Source organism: Lates calcarifer, linkage group LG13, assembly GCF_001640805.2.
Source record: "Lates calcarifer isolate ASB-BC8 linkage group LG13, TLL_Latcal_v3, whole genome shotgun sequence".
NCBI lineage: Eukaryota > Metazoa > Chordata > Actinopteri > Centropomidae > Lates > Lates calcarifer.
The window spans coordinates 1,571,747-1,588,099 of record NC_066845.1 but is presented as its reverse complement, the minus strand read 5'-3'; the positions used below and the strand labels follow the sequence as shown (position 1 = coordinate 1,588,099).

The window sequence follows — 16,353 nt, the reverse complement described above, 5'->3', positions numbered from 1 at the left end:
TGTTGTATTCTCTAAAGAGACTCATTCAAACATTGATTGATATTTGACCCTTTCCTGTGACTTTGGGCTACCGGGCTGCTGAATCCCACGGACGAGGCAGAAGTCCTACAGAGTTGTTCAGTCACAGCGGCTCTTCAAAGAGCCTGAGGGAACCAGGGGACTGTTGATTTGGCTCCTTCAGGATAGAGGGGGGACAAGAGCTCCTTTCATTGGGGAAAAACATAGGAAACTCTGTGCTAAGGAGTTAATCACGCGCTGCATATGTGTCCTCTTTTGGCGGAGAGAAGAGGGATATAGCCAGGACTGGGCCACAAGGCAGTGAAAGAGGAGGAATGGATGGATGTAAGGATGGATGGATAGGTCATGTGATGGGTAATTGGAAACAGAAGGCAAAGCAGCTTTGTTTTGGATTCTACTCCTTTGACATGGTGTTCTACTTACTAGATACATGTGTATAATGAATGCTTGCATATTTGATAAAGTGTTGAGTTGTATTAAGTTTTTTATTGCTGTAGAACTTTAAAGTCTGGTTCTGAACTCATCACAGACTTATACTTTGATGTAGCCTTTTCTTGATGTTAACTAAATGATTTTGATCTTAATACTGTCATTGTGAGTATGTTAGCATGTTGGTGTTAGCATTTACGCCAAAGAACCAGTGTGTACAGCATCACAGAGCAGCTAGCTAAACTCGCTGTACACTCAGTCTTGTTTGGACTTAAATAGGTCACAATTTGATCTGGTGTAGGTCCAAATCAATCTTCCTTTCAACTTCCTTTACAGACCGTCAGCCAGACCAATACTGGAATCTATACGCTTTCATCCCACTTTTAATGTGACAATGTCTTGAAGTCTGATTCATTGCCAGGAGGAGAGGAATGTTGACACAACTGCCTCCATCTGCCCATCCTCAGCTCGCAGATGGAGAAGATTCTCAGCTGAGCATACCAACACATGTTCTCTGGCTTTTCATCCTTGACATGTTGTGGGAAAGTCACAGCTTGGAAATGTGCATTGTGTGTCACCGCTGTGCAGCATTTCAGGATAAACCGTGTTGATTGAGCATGTGTACGACTTGTGATGGATTTCTGTGCCTGCTGCCTTTGGATTTAAATGGGAGAGGTCTGTGTATGATTATGGAACTTGGCCTTTTCATATTCCCTCTGCAGCTAGCTACGAGTAATATTTTGCCCGTTTTATTGACTTGCTATTGAAGGTTGACGTGTGAAACATAAACTCGTTTTGGCGTTGCCACACAAAAGAACACAAAGGAGCGACTATACAGGATAGCGCAAAGCTTGGTCAAAAAGTTGGGGTTAGGAGTGTGGGAAGGGGGTTCAATGACATGATTGCTGCCAGTCTAAACATGACTTGGAGCTGGGGCGCCCTCAGTGTGCCAAGTCTATAGAAACAGCAAGGCTTTAAAACGCAGGCCCTATGAGTCAGCCAAAAGCCCTGGACTCAGAAAACCTATTCCAGTCCCTGTGTTTCTATGGCAACGGGAGCAGATTGGAGCCACATCTGGTAGCCATTTCAGTCCCTGCAAGGAGAGGAAGAAAGAAATTTATGAGTTAGAGGGAAAAAGACAAATATTTTCTGCAATGCAAAGCAGAAAGAAAGTGGAGTCAAGTTACACTTTAAAGGGGCTGAAAATATTAATTTTACCATGGTCTGAGTCAAGAGCAGTTTGCCCATGTAAGTCCAGGATAATGGATTAAGCTTTAACCCATTTGAGTTGTAATCTTGAAAGAGGCATTCAGTGGAAAACAGCCTCTATTAGCATGCATGCCTAGATATGCTCCAGAGACACAGGCATGATTTAATGTGGTTATAGAGAGACTTTTCTCTACAAATCCCTTTATTTGTTTTGAAAACCTATAGATGCAATACTGCTAGCATTCATAAACCTTGCAAGATATCTCTTGAAAAACCTCAATGTAACAGAGAGTCTGAGGTTTTGACATATGCCGCTAAAGCAGCTTTTTGTTCTAGTGTTCAAATGAGTGACTGTTTCATTCGCTGACATAAATGTGTGTCTGTTGCAGCCCGATTTCCTAAAATTCAGTCATTTCCCTGGCTGATTCATTGCATCAGACATGGCCAGAGGAGATTTGAAAATTCTGTTTTCATCTGTTATCCCTGTCGACGCGCTGTCTGCAAGAAACACTGTCTAATTGCAGTCCTCCTTACACGTTAAATGTTGTTTCTCAGCCCTGTGGAAATGCAGTAACTATGAAATGACATTTACTGGAAATGGAGCTGGTGCTTTCCTTGAGCCAAAACCACCAAGAACTGAGGTCAGCGTGCAACCAGAAGAGGAGAGAAGAGCCAGCATCAAATGTGTGTTTATAGATTTCCAGTGACATCTACTCTCTCTGCGATTTAAGACTGTCATTATAATAGACCCCAAACTCCCTTGCAGTGGCACTGGGCTAAAATAGGCTGCTCTTAATGCACAAATTAAGAGCAACTACACAACAAGCCGACCTCCCAAATAGACACTCAGACAAGCTGGTGAGGTGCTGAAACTAGGTCAAAAGAGCTGAAACTGAAGAAGCCTGTTTGGGATGGAACAGTATTGTGCTTAAAGTCAGCCTATGAAACTGAAAAGTACTATTTACTTAAATTCAACCCATTTTCCTGCATATGAGATGTCTCAAACTACTTTGAGCCAGCCTCATGTATCATCATTCTAGCAGTGTAAGGACATAGAGCTTCTGGAAGACACATACACACTGTTGTCATTTTGACTAGTTCTGGAAATGTGGAAATACAAATGAATATGAATAGCCAGAAATGTAATTAAGCTACAGTCACTCTCTCTATCCAGATAGAAAATTTTCTTTTTTCCCCCCTTTCTTTCACATGGAGGGGTGTGCAAACAGTTGTCTGGGACTTCAAATTGCCCTGAATTTTTCCCCCTTTGTCAGCATAATTCTATGGAACGAGTGTATTAGGGGAGAAGATTTGGATGGCTAATAGAAAGCAGATCAGTCAGATGCTCTCTTTTTTCCCCCGCCTCTCTCTCTTGCTTTTTCTTTCTCTCTTTTAAACCCTCTCTCCTTCTCTTGTGTTTTTTCTCTGTAGCCTATTTTCCTTCTCTCTCATTCACTCCTTCCCTCCTCTCTCCCTCCTCCCCGTCCTTTATTCCCTCACACACCCATCCATCCGCTATCTGTGCAGTAAAGTGGGACTTCAGACTTCATAATGTGGCTTGAGGTTTCAGCTTTCACATAATTCCACAGGCTGACCCAAAGTTTTTTTTTTTTCCTTTTCTGCTTCTCACTCACTCCAACCTGGACCAGAAGGGAGAGAGAGGGAGAGAGAGCTGCTGCATTACTCCAGATATTGGGACGGAAAATGATCACAAGACTGAATGTGTCTGCCCAAACCCAAGGAAAATAAGCAGACGGCTTATGTTTTTATGCACTGAACCCCAACTGTCCCGACAATCAGTCCTGTCTGTGACCGACGAACTGTAGCTTACAACAGCTTTGTTGTTTGAGAGGTAAACTTTTGTTTCAATTTCTTGCCAAAGCCAGTTAAAGAAACACATGTCGACACAGAATTACTCGCCTTTAGCCTGCAGGAACATTTCCTTGTTTTTCAGACTGCATCAGATTTGCTTTATCGCGTCTTTGTGACTCAGAGCCCGGGTCAAGATTACTCACACCCTACTTGTCCCTAGCTTATTTGATTAGATACACTTTGATAACAGCCTTAAAAAAAAGGCAGAGAGGTCGCCTTTACTTGTAAATGGATGCCAGGATGTATTTACTGTATGTGGGTGCAGTGCGCTGGCACGTGAAGGGAAGTGTTAGTTGTATATTTACCGTCACTGCTGTGGCTGTGCGCTGGTGTGTACATGACCCTCACAGCCCTGTTCTACTTCACAGGACAACACTGGAGCCATTATGGAGAGCCATGTGTTTCTGATTACCCAGGCACAGATTAGAGGGAGGGGAGCAGCGGTTGCTGTCTGCTTGCCCCCCAGCTCCTCTGATGTGGCCAGCAACTGGACACCCATCAGTCCAACTCCATCTGCCACTCTCGCCCCCTTCCCACCTCCAAGCCAAACGCTTTCCCACATCCGCCATGATGTCACTACCAGGTCTATCTACCACCTTATCCTGTTCCTATTTAAACATGTAAACACAAAAATCTTTGTCATTAAAATGATTCCTACTTGACCTACATATCGTGCCAAATGCACCACTTTTCTTCTTTTGTTTTTGTAAACACAGTTGTGACTCTGGTGTGTGACTGCATGAAGACAAGCATGGGGTGTTTGTTGTTGCTTCAGCCATACGATACTTGTCTGACTCTCTTATCTGACCTCTCCACGGGGAAATTCTCTTTTGATTTACCCCCCTCAAGGGAGGTCAGAGGTCAGGGTCAGCTACAGAGCAGCATCACAGAGAGTGTGAGGAATCAATGATTTGTTTAAGGACACTTCAGCTGGGTGACTGTATGTCATCCACTCCCCGATTCTCAGAACAAAGAGACGCTTAACCAGTGGCCCACAGGCTGTACCCCAAAAAAGCACAAGCAATTCTTCACAACACTCATCACCCGGGTCATAGTATTGTCATCAAAACTTTCTTATAAATGTAGTTTTTGATGATTACATCCAAAAAGTCAGAATCTGTGAAATCCTAGTTTTGACAGATAATTTGTCAGTGAGACACTGTTGCCAGCACTGTTGAGGTCCGTCCATTAGCATTTTCTGATGTTTGTTTGTTTCTGTTTTGGTCTCTTGGTAAGTGGTCACTATTATTGCTAATGCAGCCAGTTTTTCATCATCCTTTCTAATGAGCCAGATGGTGTTTAGCAACAATAATGTAAAACCTTTATCCCTTCATCCCTGTAAAAAAAAAAATGCAAAATAGAAATGCAGACAGTGGAAGACAAGCAAAAATTTCCTCTCGTTCAAACGATCAGTGAGCTCAGCACAGCTTGAGCCTGTTATTTCAGTCAACGGGAGAAAGTTATTTGTTATTTAGACAAAAATATCACAATCACAGGTACAATTACTGGAATTGGTGAATGAATTGAATTGGTGCCAACTGTTGGTATTTTTTTTTTAGAAATGTACTCATTTGCTTTCTTGCTGAGGGTCAAAGGAGAAGACTGGTTTGTCCTTTAGATATGAAGCTGGAGCTAGCGGCCAGTTAGCTTAGCTTAGCAAGATGACTGGAAATGGGGGAAGTAGCAAGAATGTCCAGGGTAACAAAATCAGCACCTCCAAAGATTATTAATCAAAAAGTCATATATTTTGTTTCTTGTGTAAAAATGACACTTCATAGTTTTACAGGGGGCTATGTGCAGGACTTTTTACTTGACTACTTATCCCTCACATAGATCTTACATAGTAGCAATACAAGAGAGTAAAAATTCTCAATTCTGCATTAAATGTTGTACCTAAATGCAAAAGTAGTATCTGGAAAATGTGTTGATAGTCTGAAGTAAGTATTCCTTATTGTTGTAGCTGGTTGAGGTACAGCTTATTTTAACTATAGCCTGTTTCATGTCATATGCTAGAATCATTAAGTGGTACAAAACTTCAATACTCAATCTAGAGGTATCTCAAAATCAGACATCAGCAGTGTACATAAACAAATGTATCCAGTTGCTTTCTATCACCAAGCAGAGTGTGAAATACTGTATCATACACTGTAACACAAATCTGACTAAATAGGCCATAATCTAAATGAAAAGTAGCAGTCCCCTCTCACCTTTACCATCAACAAAACAAAACCACAGCCAACAAGGTCACTGGCAGCAAACCGCCCTCGTCATCTACGCCTGTACAACACAGATCGTCTGCCAAGGCCGGCAGCGTCGTGCGGCCTCCTGCGGCCTCCGTGTGTGGGGAAAATTGGAGCCACTTATTTTAGGTCGTAGGTTCAGGCTAACCACAAGCTAAATCAAACTGGGTGACATTCTCGTTTACTCCAAGAGCTGTAAAAGTTACTGTCACATAGAGACATTTCACTGTAATCCCTGTTTTTATTGCTTCATTTACTGCGATTTACTTCTTAAGTTTAACTGATAAGTTAACCGATAAGTCTCTCTCTTAAGAGTCAAACTGAAAAAAGCAGCATTATGACAAATATAAGCTGTAGATCAAAAATGTATTGAGTTTACAAAAGAACGTGTACCTCTGTACAAGATCTAGCTTTATATTTCTTACAATTTAAGATAATGTGATTTTTGGGCTGGATAAACTTTCCCAAGTAGAGGAAATAATATTTTGCACCTCAAACCTGAACTTCCATGAGGTTATGTCTACTTACTGTAGAGCACACTCATTAGCATTGTATTCTTAATGAATGAAGCCTTCCACATGGCCTTCACTTCCTTCTATGCTGCCTCTCTTCTTTATGAGCGGACTGGAGCACAGCAGGCAGACAGACTGCAGGCTTCCCCCCAGGTGCCCCGAGGCTCCAGACAGATAAGCACACACACACATGGACATGGAGATAACTGTTTAATATTTATATATTTATTCATCACCCCTGCTCTTCCTTAAATATACAAATACTTTTCCCACATTGTAAGGCACAGAGAGGTAGACTTTAGCGGCAAGTATACTTCCTTACAAATGACTGTGCACATCTTAAGAGAGCAGACACACAGACTAATGTCCTGCTGACTGGTGGGCAGCATCCGGTGTTTTGGAGAAACAGGAAGTGTGTGTGTGTGTGTGTGTGTCTTTATAACAAGCTGTCTGAAGGAGGCAGGGTAACAGCGAGGTGTTTCAGTGTTTGATCTTTTGCCAGCTGCAAAGTGTTGCATTTGCACAAAAAAAGCTGAAGAAAAAAAGGAGAAAAAAGAGAGAAAACTCCTGATGGAAAAAGTTGCTCAGTACAAATTTTGTAAATGTTTTCATCGTCTACTTCTCTTTTCCATACGCCTCCGGTTATAAATGATAGCGTTTTCCCCTTTGTCAGCAGAATAATAATAACAGCATCCCCTTATTTTGGCAGGCACCATGTGATGTAAGCTGAAACATGCTGATTGTGAACACATATGGTATGCATCCACACATATAGACTGAGGAGTCAGCCACAGCAAGATCACCCCACCCCCACTGTTCATAATGTTTTCCCCTCTGTCCCATCTCAACTCTTTCTTTCTCTAACTCAGGTATTTAAGTTTTGTTTTTCATATTGAATATACTACACTGTGAGTAACAGGAGTGGAACTTCAAAACTCTAGGATGCAAATATAAAACTCCAGCAGGAGAAGTGTACAGGCCCACAGATTTACGATGGCTGCCAAGGGGAGGAAACCCTGTTAAAACAGGGGACTGTTTTACTGCCATTTGACACATAATCTCAAATCGGTGGAGTGCAGGACTCAGCTGCAGAGCTCTATGTCTGGAGAAGATAGAGACAGAGAGATGGTTTTGCTGCAGCATTCCAGGCAGGAATGGTTTATTTTTGTTGGAAACATAATTGTCTGTGGCTAGGATTTGGATGTACATTTTGCCCGCCAAACTGCCAGGAAGTATACGTGTGGGTGTTACCGCTCCCTTGTGGTGACCTCATGTACTTACTTTTTCATAACACAGAGGAGTTGGGTAAGCTTGGAGGGGAGAGATGTTTTCCTCTTCCAGGGTGTTAACGCAGTACAAATGTGCTGTGCTGTTGTAAGGTCTAATTTCATACAGGAGTACACAATGGAATTAAACATTACTTCTCGTGCAACTACAGTGCTGTGATAAATTAAAAAAAAAAAAAGAAAACAAAGTGTGAAAGAAATGCACTAGAGGCCTGCCATGTAGTGTGACTGTATCTGAGTAAAAATTATGTTTTTGTCTGTGTAACTGGAATGGAGTTAATATATAGCATGTGTAATTCCACTTGCCACCTCTCACACTGTTCATTTTATTAATTACAGTTTTATTTTATCGTCATTAAACGCAGCACCCCTGCTAACTAGGGTCGTGCACCCTGGGGAAATAGCAACAGTTTTCCTGCGCTGTCTTCCTGGTGAGTGCACACGTTGTTAGCCCTGTAATTAGTTTTGATCATTCGTTAGAATTTCGCATCTAAGTGGTTGTTTTACGTTATTATATTTTTGTAACGCTTTAGCTCACTATTGGTCGAGCATATTCTTTTGTGAGAGTGACGATGTTTTTACTTATTTGTTCGTAGCGTGATTAGCATGTGGCGTGTTAGCTAACTTGCATTTTTTTTTTTTTTTTTTTTTTTAGCTTCACAGTGTTAGAGCACGTTTAGGTGTTTCTGATGAGACTGACGGTATACTCTCCTGCCAGGAATAAACGGCCAGTGGCAGCAGTGGTTTGGTCTCTGTTTGGTCATAATTAACACAACGCACGAACACTACGGCTACATAAGCACTGAAGGATATACAGAATACAATGGTGAAAACAATTCTATCTCAACAAAGGTGTCTTAAGATAAATGTTTTTGACAAAAACTTAAACAAAGCAGGACATAGGGAATATCAGGACCTGCACACACAATTCTGACTTAAAGTAACTGTTCAACATTTTAGGATCTATACTAATAGTCTCTCTGTTATATGAGAAGATCATTGCCATTAGCTGAGCTTAAGGACTGGAAGCAGAGGGAAACAGCTATTCTGGCTGTCACCAGTTTACCCCGAAGGCTTACTAATTAAAGCAGCTACGATCAATATTTTCAAAGGAGTTGATTGTGACCAAAAAAGAGCTCAAAGGAGACTCAGTTGATGTTATTATACATTTGTGAATGTGACATTTTCCTGAAAGAGTATTCAGATATACAAGTGACATGAAACTATATGTTGATTTCACTCTGACATTATTCAGGCGTTGTCTTCACTGCTAGTTAATAATAAATCTATGTGTTTAAGTTGAGCGTAGATAAGAAACTTACTTTACTAAAGTACTACTTTGTTTTTAGTCAAACAAGTTTCTCAGTTATTACTTTTTATAATAAGGTACAAATGAGGACAATGGCAAGTCAAATCAGGTTTAGCTGAATTTTGGCTGTCGGCAGCTATGAGAGCGTGGCTGGCTCTCAGTGGCCATCAACCACCTGCAAGTTTACTGTATGGGAAAAAGTGATAAGAACACAGATGTTCTGTGGTTTCTGTGGACCCCCAATGACATCTGATGTGGAAGAAACTATAAACCATGAAGTCGGGGGCGGCTGCATGGCTTTTTAGATATCAAAAACAGCCTAATAACAAAGACAGCTGAAAAAGAATCAAGAGTATGTTGGCTTGTGTGCTAAACAGTGGTAAACTGCTGACATTAACAAGCATTTTAATAGAAAGACCAGAAGAAACAGTAAGAAAAATCAAACCCAGGTGCGCAACTGCTCCCCCATGGGAACATTTCATGGTCTTGTCCATCCTGAGAAACCTTGCAAGTGGATGAGAGGATTAGATATTGTTGGTAATAACTTTGGCAAAAGCACTGAAAGACAGTAATTTGTCCTAAAATGTGGGCCTTCTTGGTGCTCACTCTTACCCTCACTGTGAGGGCGTCAGAAAATAACAACACAGCAGCTGAAGAAAAACTTGTCATAGCCAGAGGTAAACTGCTGGTGAGTACTGATTGACTATAAATTTCATCTGGATTTCTTGCCATGCCCATAAAATACCCAGGGTTTTGTGATACTGGTGCAGAGACAGGAAAACTTTAAAAGTCTGAAATTGATTATTCTCATGACAAGCTGACAGGGGAAACAGTAGCATTCAACCAGAAAATGGGAAAATGAGTAAGATGAGGGTTAAGCCATATGCTGTTTTAACAACCGTCTGTTGTCGTCCCTGCAGGCTCCCAGTGTGGTCGGATGAGGCATAAAGAAAATGCCTGAGCTCCATCATTTTCTCATGGAGCGCTGGGCTCTGTAGTATCCTTGTGCTCTTTTCATGTTCCTCAGGCTTCTTGGTGAGACGTGACCCTTCCAAAAAATACACCACTGATTTTCTCATGACCTCTTTCATAGACAAAACAATGTTCCTAGCAAATTGCCAAGTCTGGTGCCAGCTCTGTGAGCTTTCCAAAACTCTAGCTCTTCCAAGTTGAAATCATGTTGAGTGAGTCTAAAAATAGCAAAACAGATGGATGTGCTTTACTCTACACAACACTGCCGATTGTACCTGTTGTTCCCCTTGATCTGTTCTTTCCTGTGTAGCCACAACTTGGAGTATGATTCATCAGAGGAGAAGAATCCCCGTCTGATACTGTATAACGAAAAGGACGAGGTTGTAAAGGTGAGATGGGAGTTCAGTGTTCTTTTACTCATCTGCCTTGTGATGGGGCTTATCTAGGGAGCGCCAGAATGTCAAGACAGATTCATGTAAGGAAGTTTTAAGACTGCTGCATCTGATATCAGATCCTCTGTGAGATACCAAGTCACAGAGACAGTGTGTTTAAAAGAGCAAGACAGAGTTACAAAAAAAGAGTAAGAAAGTATATAAATTACAGTTTCTGACAGCTGAGCGGTTTTTATACTGAAGTAGGATACTTGGTATGAATTCTGATATTAATGTGAACGTTTTTATGTGCTAAAATTACAACTGTCTGTTGTGTGGAAAAGCCCCTGAATCTGCATTTAGGCCAGCACAGGACAATAAAAGTCCCCACTAAAACCAACATTACATAACATTTTTTTTTGTTTTTTTTTTTTATTATTTTTTTTTTTTTTTAGCATTAGCGTCTTCTAAATGCACAAAGTGCAACTGTTGTAATTGAAAAGTAAACTGTTCCTGTATTTTACTGCTTTCTTGAGCTGAGTTTTTACCTTTGATTTTCCCTTATTATAAAGCTTATGTGGGAGGTTTTCTTTGTCTCTTTCAAGGTCTATTGTTTGTTTTTCAGTTATTGTTTCATAATGTGGGCGCCCTTTGAGACTGTAATTTGAGTTTAAATGAAGAATTATAGCAGAGAATACAATTATTGGACAAATAAATGAAAATATATGTGCAGTAGGAACCTCTATATCAGCAGTGACTAAGCAAGTTTTAATAAAAATCCAATTTTGGTAAACCAAATTAATGTATAACAGTAAACCTTATGTGAATCAGAGTATAATGTTTGTCTACAAACACATCCCTCTCTGCATACATCTACCTTACACTTCTACACTTTTAAGCCTTTAACTACATGTCCGAATGCATGTGTGTGTGTATGTGCTTCCCAAACGTCAGACTGTTCCTGTGAAGAAAATGAAGGCAGACGAGATCAGCAGCCTGTTAGACTCACTGGGTTTCTACAAGAGGTCCCAGAAAGGGGAAGAGGTGCCAGAGGAGTTCCAGCATTTCCCCCTGCGCGCCCCCAGGGACGAGCTGTGACGACACCTTGTGGCCAAACTCTGCCACTGCACCCGGGTAGCATTAATGACGTGTGGGGCTCCAAGGCCAAAATGATAAGCCAGGCACCATTCTGAGGACTTGCTGGCCGGATGCTGTGTGCAGGGTGTTAGTCAATGATGTGTCATTCTGTTAATATGCTGAATTTAAATCAATAGCAAAAACTGGCTGTAAAACACCACAATAAATGTTTGGATGGATCAGTGTGTTCTCCTCTGCCTGCTTTTCTTCACCTGGAATGGTTTGTCAAATAGAACAATTGTGGATTAAGAAAAGACCAGAGAGTGATTGTAGAAAACACACTGTATGCTCAGTCACTGAAATCAGAAATTTGAATGAGTAATATCTATGGAAGGGTAATTTTACCCCTGTGTAAAAATAGGAAATATTTTCTTGAATGAAGATGTTCTGGTTTTCATTTTTGTCCATATTTAATTTCTGTATATCTTTGAATAAAGTGATGAATTCTCTAATCAGATAAAGACATTTAGTGAACATCATAAATGGCCACTAACTAACTAACAAACTGCCATGCCTCTGTTTTAGCCTAATCCTCAGCCCGCCTCCTTCACTATAATCTGATTAGCAGTAGTGTCTGCCAGCATGTGTCTGTGTGTGTCCATTTGTATCTCTGTGTGCTGTAACTGTACATTTGTGTGACTTAAGGCAACGAGGATAAGCAGCAGATACTGAAACACAAACACAGTTTTGGACTGTTCGATTTCCTGACTCGTTGGCTCAGTAATGGTCACCAGCTCTACCCACAATGCCTGTGTTTTATTCACCTGTTCCAGAGAACCTGCAGATGGGTCTTGCCTATATGGGAGGCTCTGTGTTCACCAACAACAGGACAGCAGACAGCGACTTCACCAGGGAGCAAGAGGATGCATCTGGTTAGTTACTAATTCCACAGACTGTAGAACTACAGTATAGTATAGTTTACCTCTGTACAACATAAAATTACATCTTAGAATACATTATGATATAGTGATATCATACATAGAAAATAAGTAATTATGTGTAACTGAATGCATCCACCCAGTCACCATCATTTTTAATGCTCTCTTTTCACATATTGAATATTTTTATCAATAGATGTTCCCACAAAGTTATGACTTCCTGAGCTCATTAATAGTTTACAAATGGTGCCTGGTGGCACTGAACCTACAATATTGTACTGCTAATTAAGATTAAGTTACATTAGAGGTTAGGTCCCTTTTCATGAACAGTGTACATTATTTTGTCGACCATCTGTATACCTATGTGTTCTATATTTTTATGGTCCCTGCAATACAGAGACTAAACATATCCCTGAAATCTAAATTATGAAACTGGATTCCGTGCACCTGTTTGCTATAATGAGCCAATTCTGCATTTTTGATTTGTGAGAGTGTTCATAATAAGAAGTCATGGATGTAATGACCTTGAGTGTTTTTATACCGTTGTTATTTGTCTTGCAGTGGTCAATGAGCTGGTTTCTCACCTTCCCCTGCAGATGCTGCTGTACTTCAACATGTTTTATTTTCCTTGTTGGTGGTTCTCAGCTGCATTCATGCTGGAAGTAAAGGTTGGTCATTAAATCAACCCAAAAATACTCATATGTTTTCACAGACTTATTATAAAGGGACCAGGAGCTGTATACATGAAGGCACATGGACTCATAGCTCCCTCATTCATTACAAGTTACATTACAGTAAAAACACTTCAATTCAGCATGAGTCAACTTGGAAAACTTGTGGCTTTGGTGCCATCTATTGGTAGCATTAACAAAGATCCCAACAGGTCCAGCTCCCTCAGATCCAACCAGAAACACTGAGATGAACAAAGTAAAAGCAGTTTCTTCTTGTCTCAATGAAAACAACAACAAAACAAACAGACATCATTAGAATTCTACACATACATGAAGGTGTGTTTGATATTTGCTGAAAAAATATGTACTTTACAGCTGTACAGTTTAGTGCTTTTCATACATTATGCTTTTTTAAATAGACATGCTGACATTACAGCTGTATTATTCATTTGCAGTTCTATCATCTGGCGGGGTACTACCAGGCTCTGCTTATAACTGGAATGGTGCTTCTCACAGTCATTGAAGTGGTCCGACTTTATTTGGGCTATATTGGCAACCTTAAAGAAAAGGTAATTCAAACCGACATCCTCTCTGAACCACAACACAGAGCTCTTTTATGGAATCGGCCCCTGAATAACACAGTGGAGGAAGTGGCTGCTTAAGAATTCCTCCCGTGTGCGTAAACAATCAACTCAAGGCTACTACAACTGTCTATTGAGTTTGTGTGGACGCGCAGGTGTGTGTGTGTATCTGTGCTTTCATGTGGATACAACTGAAGCACTTGATGCCCGACTGCTCTATCTTTGCATCGCCCCGGTCCACCAGCCCAAATGCTCTCTCTCTCTCTCTCTCTCTCCCCTCATTCCCTCCCTGTCATCAGGTGCCAGAGTTGGCAGCCTTCTGGCTCCTGTCTTTCATCTTCCAGCTGCCAGTGCTGCTGTTCTTCCTGACTGATGAAGGAATTATCATCCTGCCTCTGGAGAGAGCCGTCCACTCCCTGTACCTTGTCTTCCTCCTTGCCCAGATCCTGACCTCTTTCCTGGCGCTCAGGACCATGACCCGAAAGCTCACCCTCCTCTTCCATCTGCGTCAGTTTGGCAAGGTGGAGAGCTTCCGACATGCGGGGATGAGCCCTGTCTACGGGTTGCCCTATCATCGGAGCGTGCTGCCCATGTCTCCAACCCATGATATGTACCATTAAAAGTAAAAAAATCCATCCTCAATTAAGTTTTCTCTTTTAAATATTCTCAGTTTGGGATGGCCCAAGCATTCCTTTTTACAGTACTTTTGTTTACTTACTGTTCCTAGGGCTACTCTGTGTGCTCCAAAGTTTCCCAGAATGTCTTTCAACTGGCAGTGAATGAATGTAAGCTTGTTAATCTTGATTAACTGCTTTCACTATGAGCATCAGTACAGTACAGCTATCCAACTCTATATTGTGACTGAGGCCACTGTTGGTGCAGAAATATGTGCGTGCCAAATCTTCCTATATGATGTCTAATCACTATTATAAAGTGACAGCTCTTGAACTATTCCCCTACCATTTGATTATATAAAAAAAGATAGATCCTGACATTTGCTGTTGTTGTTTTAAAAAGATGAAAACATCATTTTAGCCCCACTCTAAATGTCAAGACCTGATGCCATGTCAACCAAACTGTCATGGAGTGGCGTGACTTTACAGGGGAATAGAAGAAAATACACCATCAAACAACAAAATGGGCTCAGAAATACAAGGCAGTACTTTGCCAGTAGCTGCTTTTATCAAACAGAGTTAGAGGGTTTCATTTTTTTCTCCTCCTTAATGATGATAGATGATGGAGGCTGTTGGTAGAACAGAATTGTTTTTGCAAAGGTAGATTCAATTTTTTTGCCCCTGAGACAAGATTACTGCTTCACAGGTAGAGAGCAACCCGTTCTTTTATTTCTGAAGGGAACAATCTGAGACATACATTGAAATTTTTCCAATTTATCTTTAAGTCATTTTCTACAGTATATAATATTACTGTATAAGTTGGATACAGGAATCTAATTTCTTAAGGCTTGTAAAGTCCAAGAGTTTCAAACCTAACTGCAGCAGAATTGTGTTAAATATTTATGACCACACAGTGGCAGTCAGTGACCAAAAGAGGGATGGGGAGCATCTGACACTGCTGCAGAGTCCAATGAGAACAGATTATCATGCAGCACATGTCCTGATCAGGAAACCCTCTGGCAGAGGAATAAAGGTTAGGCCTGTCCACACTTGAAAATGATGTATTATTTGATAATCTATAACTGCAGGTCGTGTCTACACGGAAATCGATTTCATATCTTATTGTCTGCGCCTGTTTTTCCTCTGAATGGTTACAAAATGATTTCACACTTGTTTTATGAAAAATCTAAAGCCAGTATTTTGGTGATTTATTATTTCTTTGTTGGTGAGAAATTATTTACAGTGTGGTGCTCTAAATATTCAACAAGCCAGTTATGTTAGAGGCACAGTTTCTGTGATACAACATGCTTATTCCGCTCTACTTTACATTCAGGAAACAACAAGCTGCAGAGGCTGCTGCACAGCTCATAGAAAACAGAGAACAGAAAAACACTCAGATTGGAGCAGATTGGAGCACAGAGCATTCAGATAGGAGCAAGTGTATGGTTCCTACTTTATGATAGAGTGGGTGCTCAAGAGATACCCTAAGAGAGTTCATATATTATTTCACAAGGGATAAAAAAAAACAACAGTCTACTTATAAGTATCTATTAGCTGTTCTTAAGAGTTGAAGACTGAAGAGTTAAAACAAGTGCACCTTGACTAAAAACAAAAGAGGTACCAAACAAAGGTGCCCTTTTCACTCGGAGTTAAAAGTGCACTACTTCTTGAATTTTACCTATATAACCTTGCCACTAGTTCTGATGATGAAGCAGCCTGGTTTGGTACTTTGAGCACAATCATAAAATGAGAGAAACCAATGCTGATGGAAAAAAGAAGAGTTTACTCAGTGTTTTGTTCTTTAAAAATTTTAGATACTGTGTCACCCAAATACAGCAGCAAAACATTTTTCCATATTAAAATGTAGAAGTTTCAGAAGATAGTCTGTATTGTCCCAGGACAAAATATATGTCCACACCCTGCACATGATTGAGTCTTCAATAGAAAACATGCAGATACACATACAGTTAATACATGGTCATATTTAGACACATAAATGTGTACCCCGTATATATCTACACATGTACATGTATATTCATGTGCTCACACATTTATACGCATTATATATATATATATATATATATATATATATATATATATATATATAGTGCTAAACTGTCTGACTTGAAAAGGATTTTAGAAGGGACAAAACTCCTGCCAATACAAGCCCCCTGCCTTTTTAAAGTCCTGTGACCAGATCAAAGTAAGTTGTAAGTTGTTATATCTTCATTTGGCAGGAAGTAAGACATAAGTT

General features: G+C 40.5%; 2 protein-coding genes and 1 long non-coding RNA gene across 3 annotated transcripts; all 3 read left to right on the top strand.

The window, feature by feature from the left end:
• The first annotated feature begins 3,028 nt into the window (after nucleotides 1-3,028).
• On the top strand, nucleotides 3,029-4,196 carry LOC127143194 (uncharacterized). The gene is made up of 2 exons (XR_007814444.1): nucleotides 3,029-3,508; nucleotides 3,897-4,196. It is a non-coding gene; the product is annotated as an uncharacterized LOC127143194 (long non-coding RNA).
• Nucleotides 4,197-9,394: 5,198 nt separating this feature from the next.
• On the top strand, nucleotides 9,395-11,537 carry selenoe (selenoprotein e). Its single transcript, XM_018661954.2, has 4 exons — nucleotides 9,395-9,563; nucleotides 9,796-9,872; nucleotides 10,158-10,236; nucleotides 11,173-11,537. The coding sequence occupies exons 1-4, from the start codon at nucleotides 9,459-9,461 to the stop codon at nucleotides 11,314-11,316; spliced, it is 405 nt and encodes a 134-aa protein (XP_018517470.1). The 5' UTR covers nucleotides 9,395-9,458; the 3' UTR covers nucleotides 11,317-11,537.
• Nucleotides 11,538-11,684: 147 nt separating this feature from the next.
• On the top strand, nucleotides 11,685-14,532 carry zgc:112294 (transmembrane protein 17A). Its single transcript, XM_018661835.2, has 4 exons — nucleotides 11,685-12,227; nucleotides 12,795-12,901; nucleotides 13,360-13,473; nucleotides 13,785-14,532. Exons 1-4 carry the CDS (start codon nucleotides 12,101-12,103, stop codon nucleotides 14,103-14,105), a joined length of 669 nt encoding a protein of 222 aa, XP_018517351.1. The 5' UTR covers nucleotides 11,685-12,100; the 3' UTR covers nucleotides 14,106-14,532.
• The last annotated feature ends 1,821 nt before the right edge of the window (nucleotides 14,533-16,353 follow it).

Excerpts from the sequence above, each read along its gene's own strand:
- zgc:112294 (XM_018661835.2), top strand. The coding sequence starts at position 12,101 with ATGCCTGTGTTTTATTCACCTGTTCCAGAGAACCTGCAGATGGGTCTT. Across the intron at positions 12,902-13,359 it reads CATTCATGCTGGAAGTAAAG|TTCTATCATCTGGCGGGGTA; the intron begins GTTGGTCATTAA and ends ATTCATTTGCAG. Across the intron at positions 13,474-13,784 it reads TTGGCAACCTTAAAGAAAAG|GTGCCAGAGTTGGCAGCCTT; the intron begins GTAATTCAAACC and ends CCCTGTCATCAG.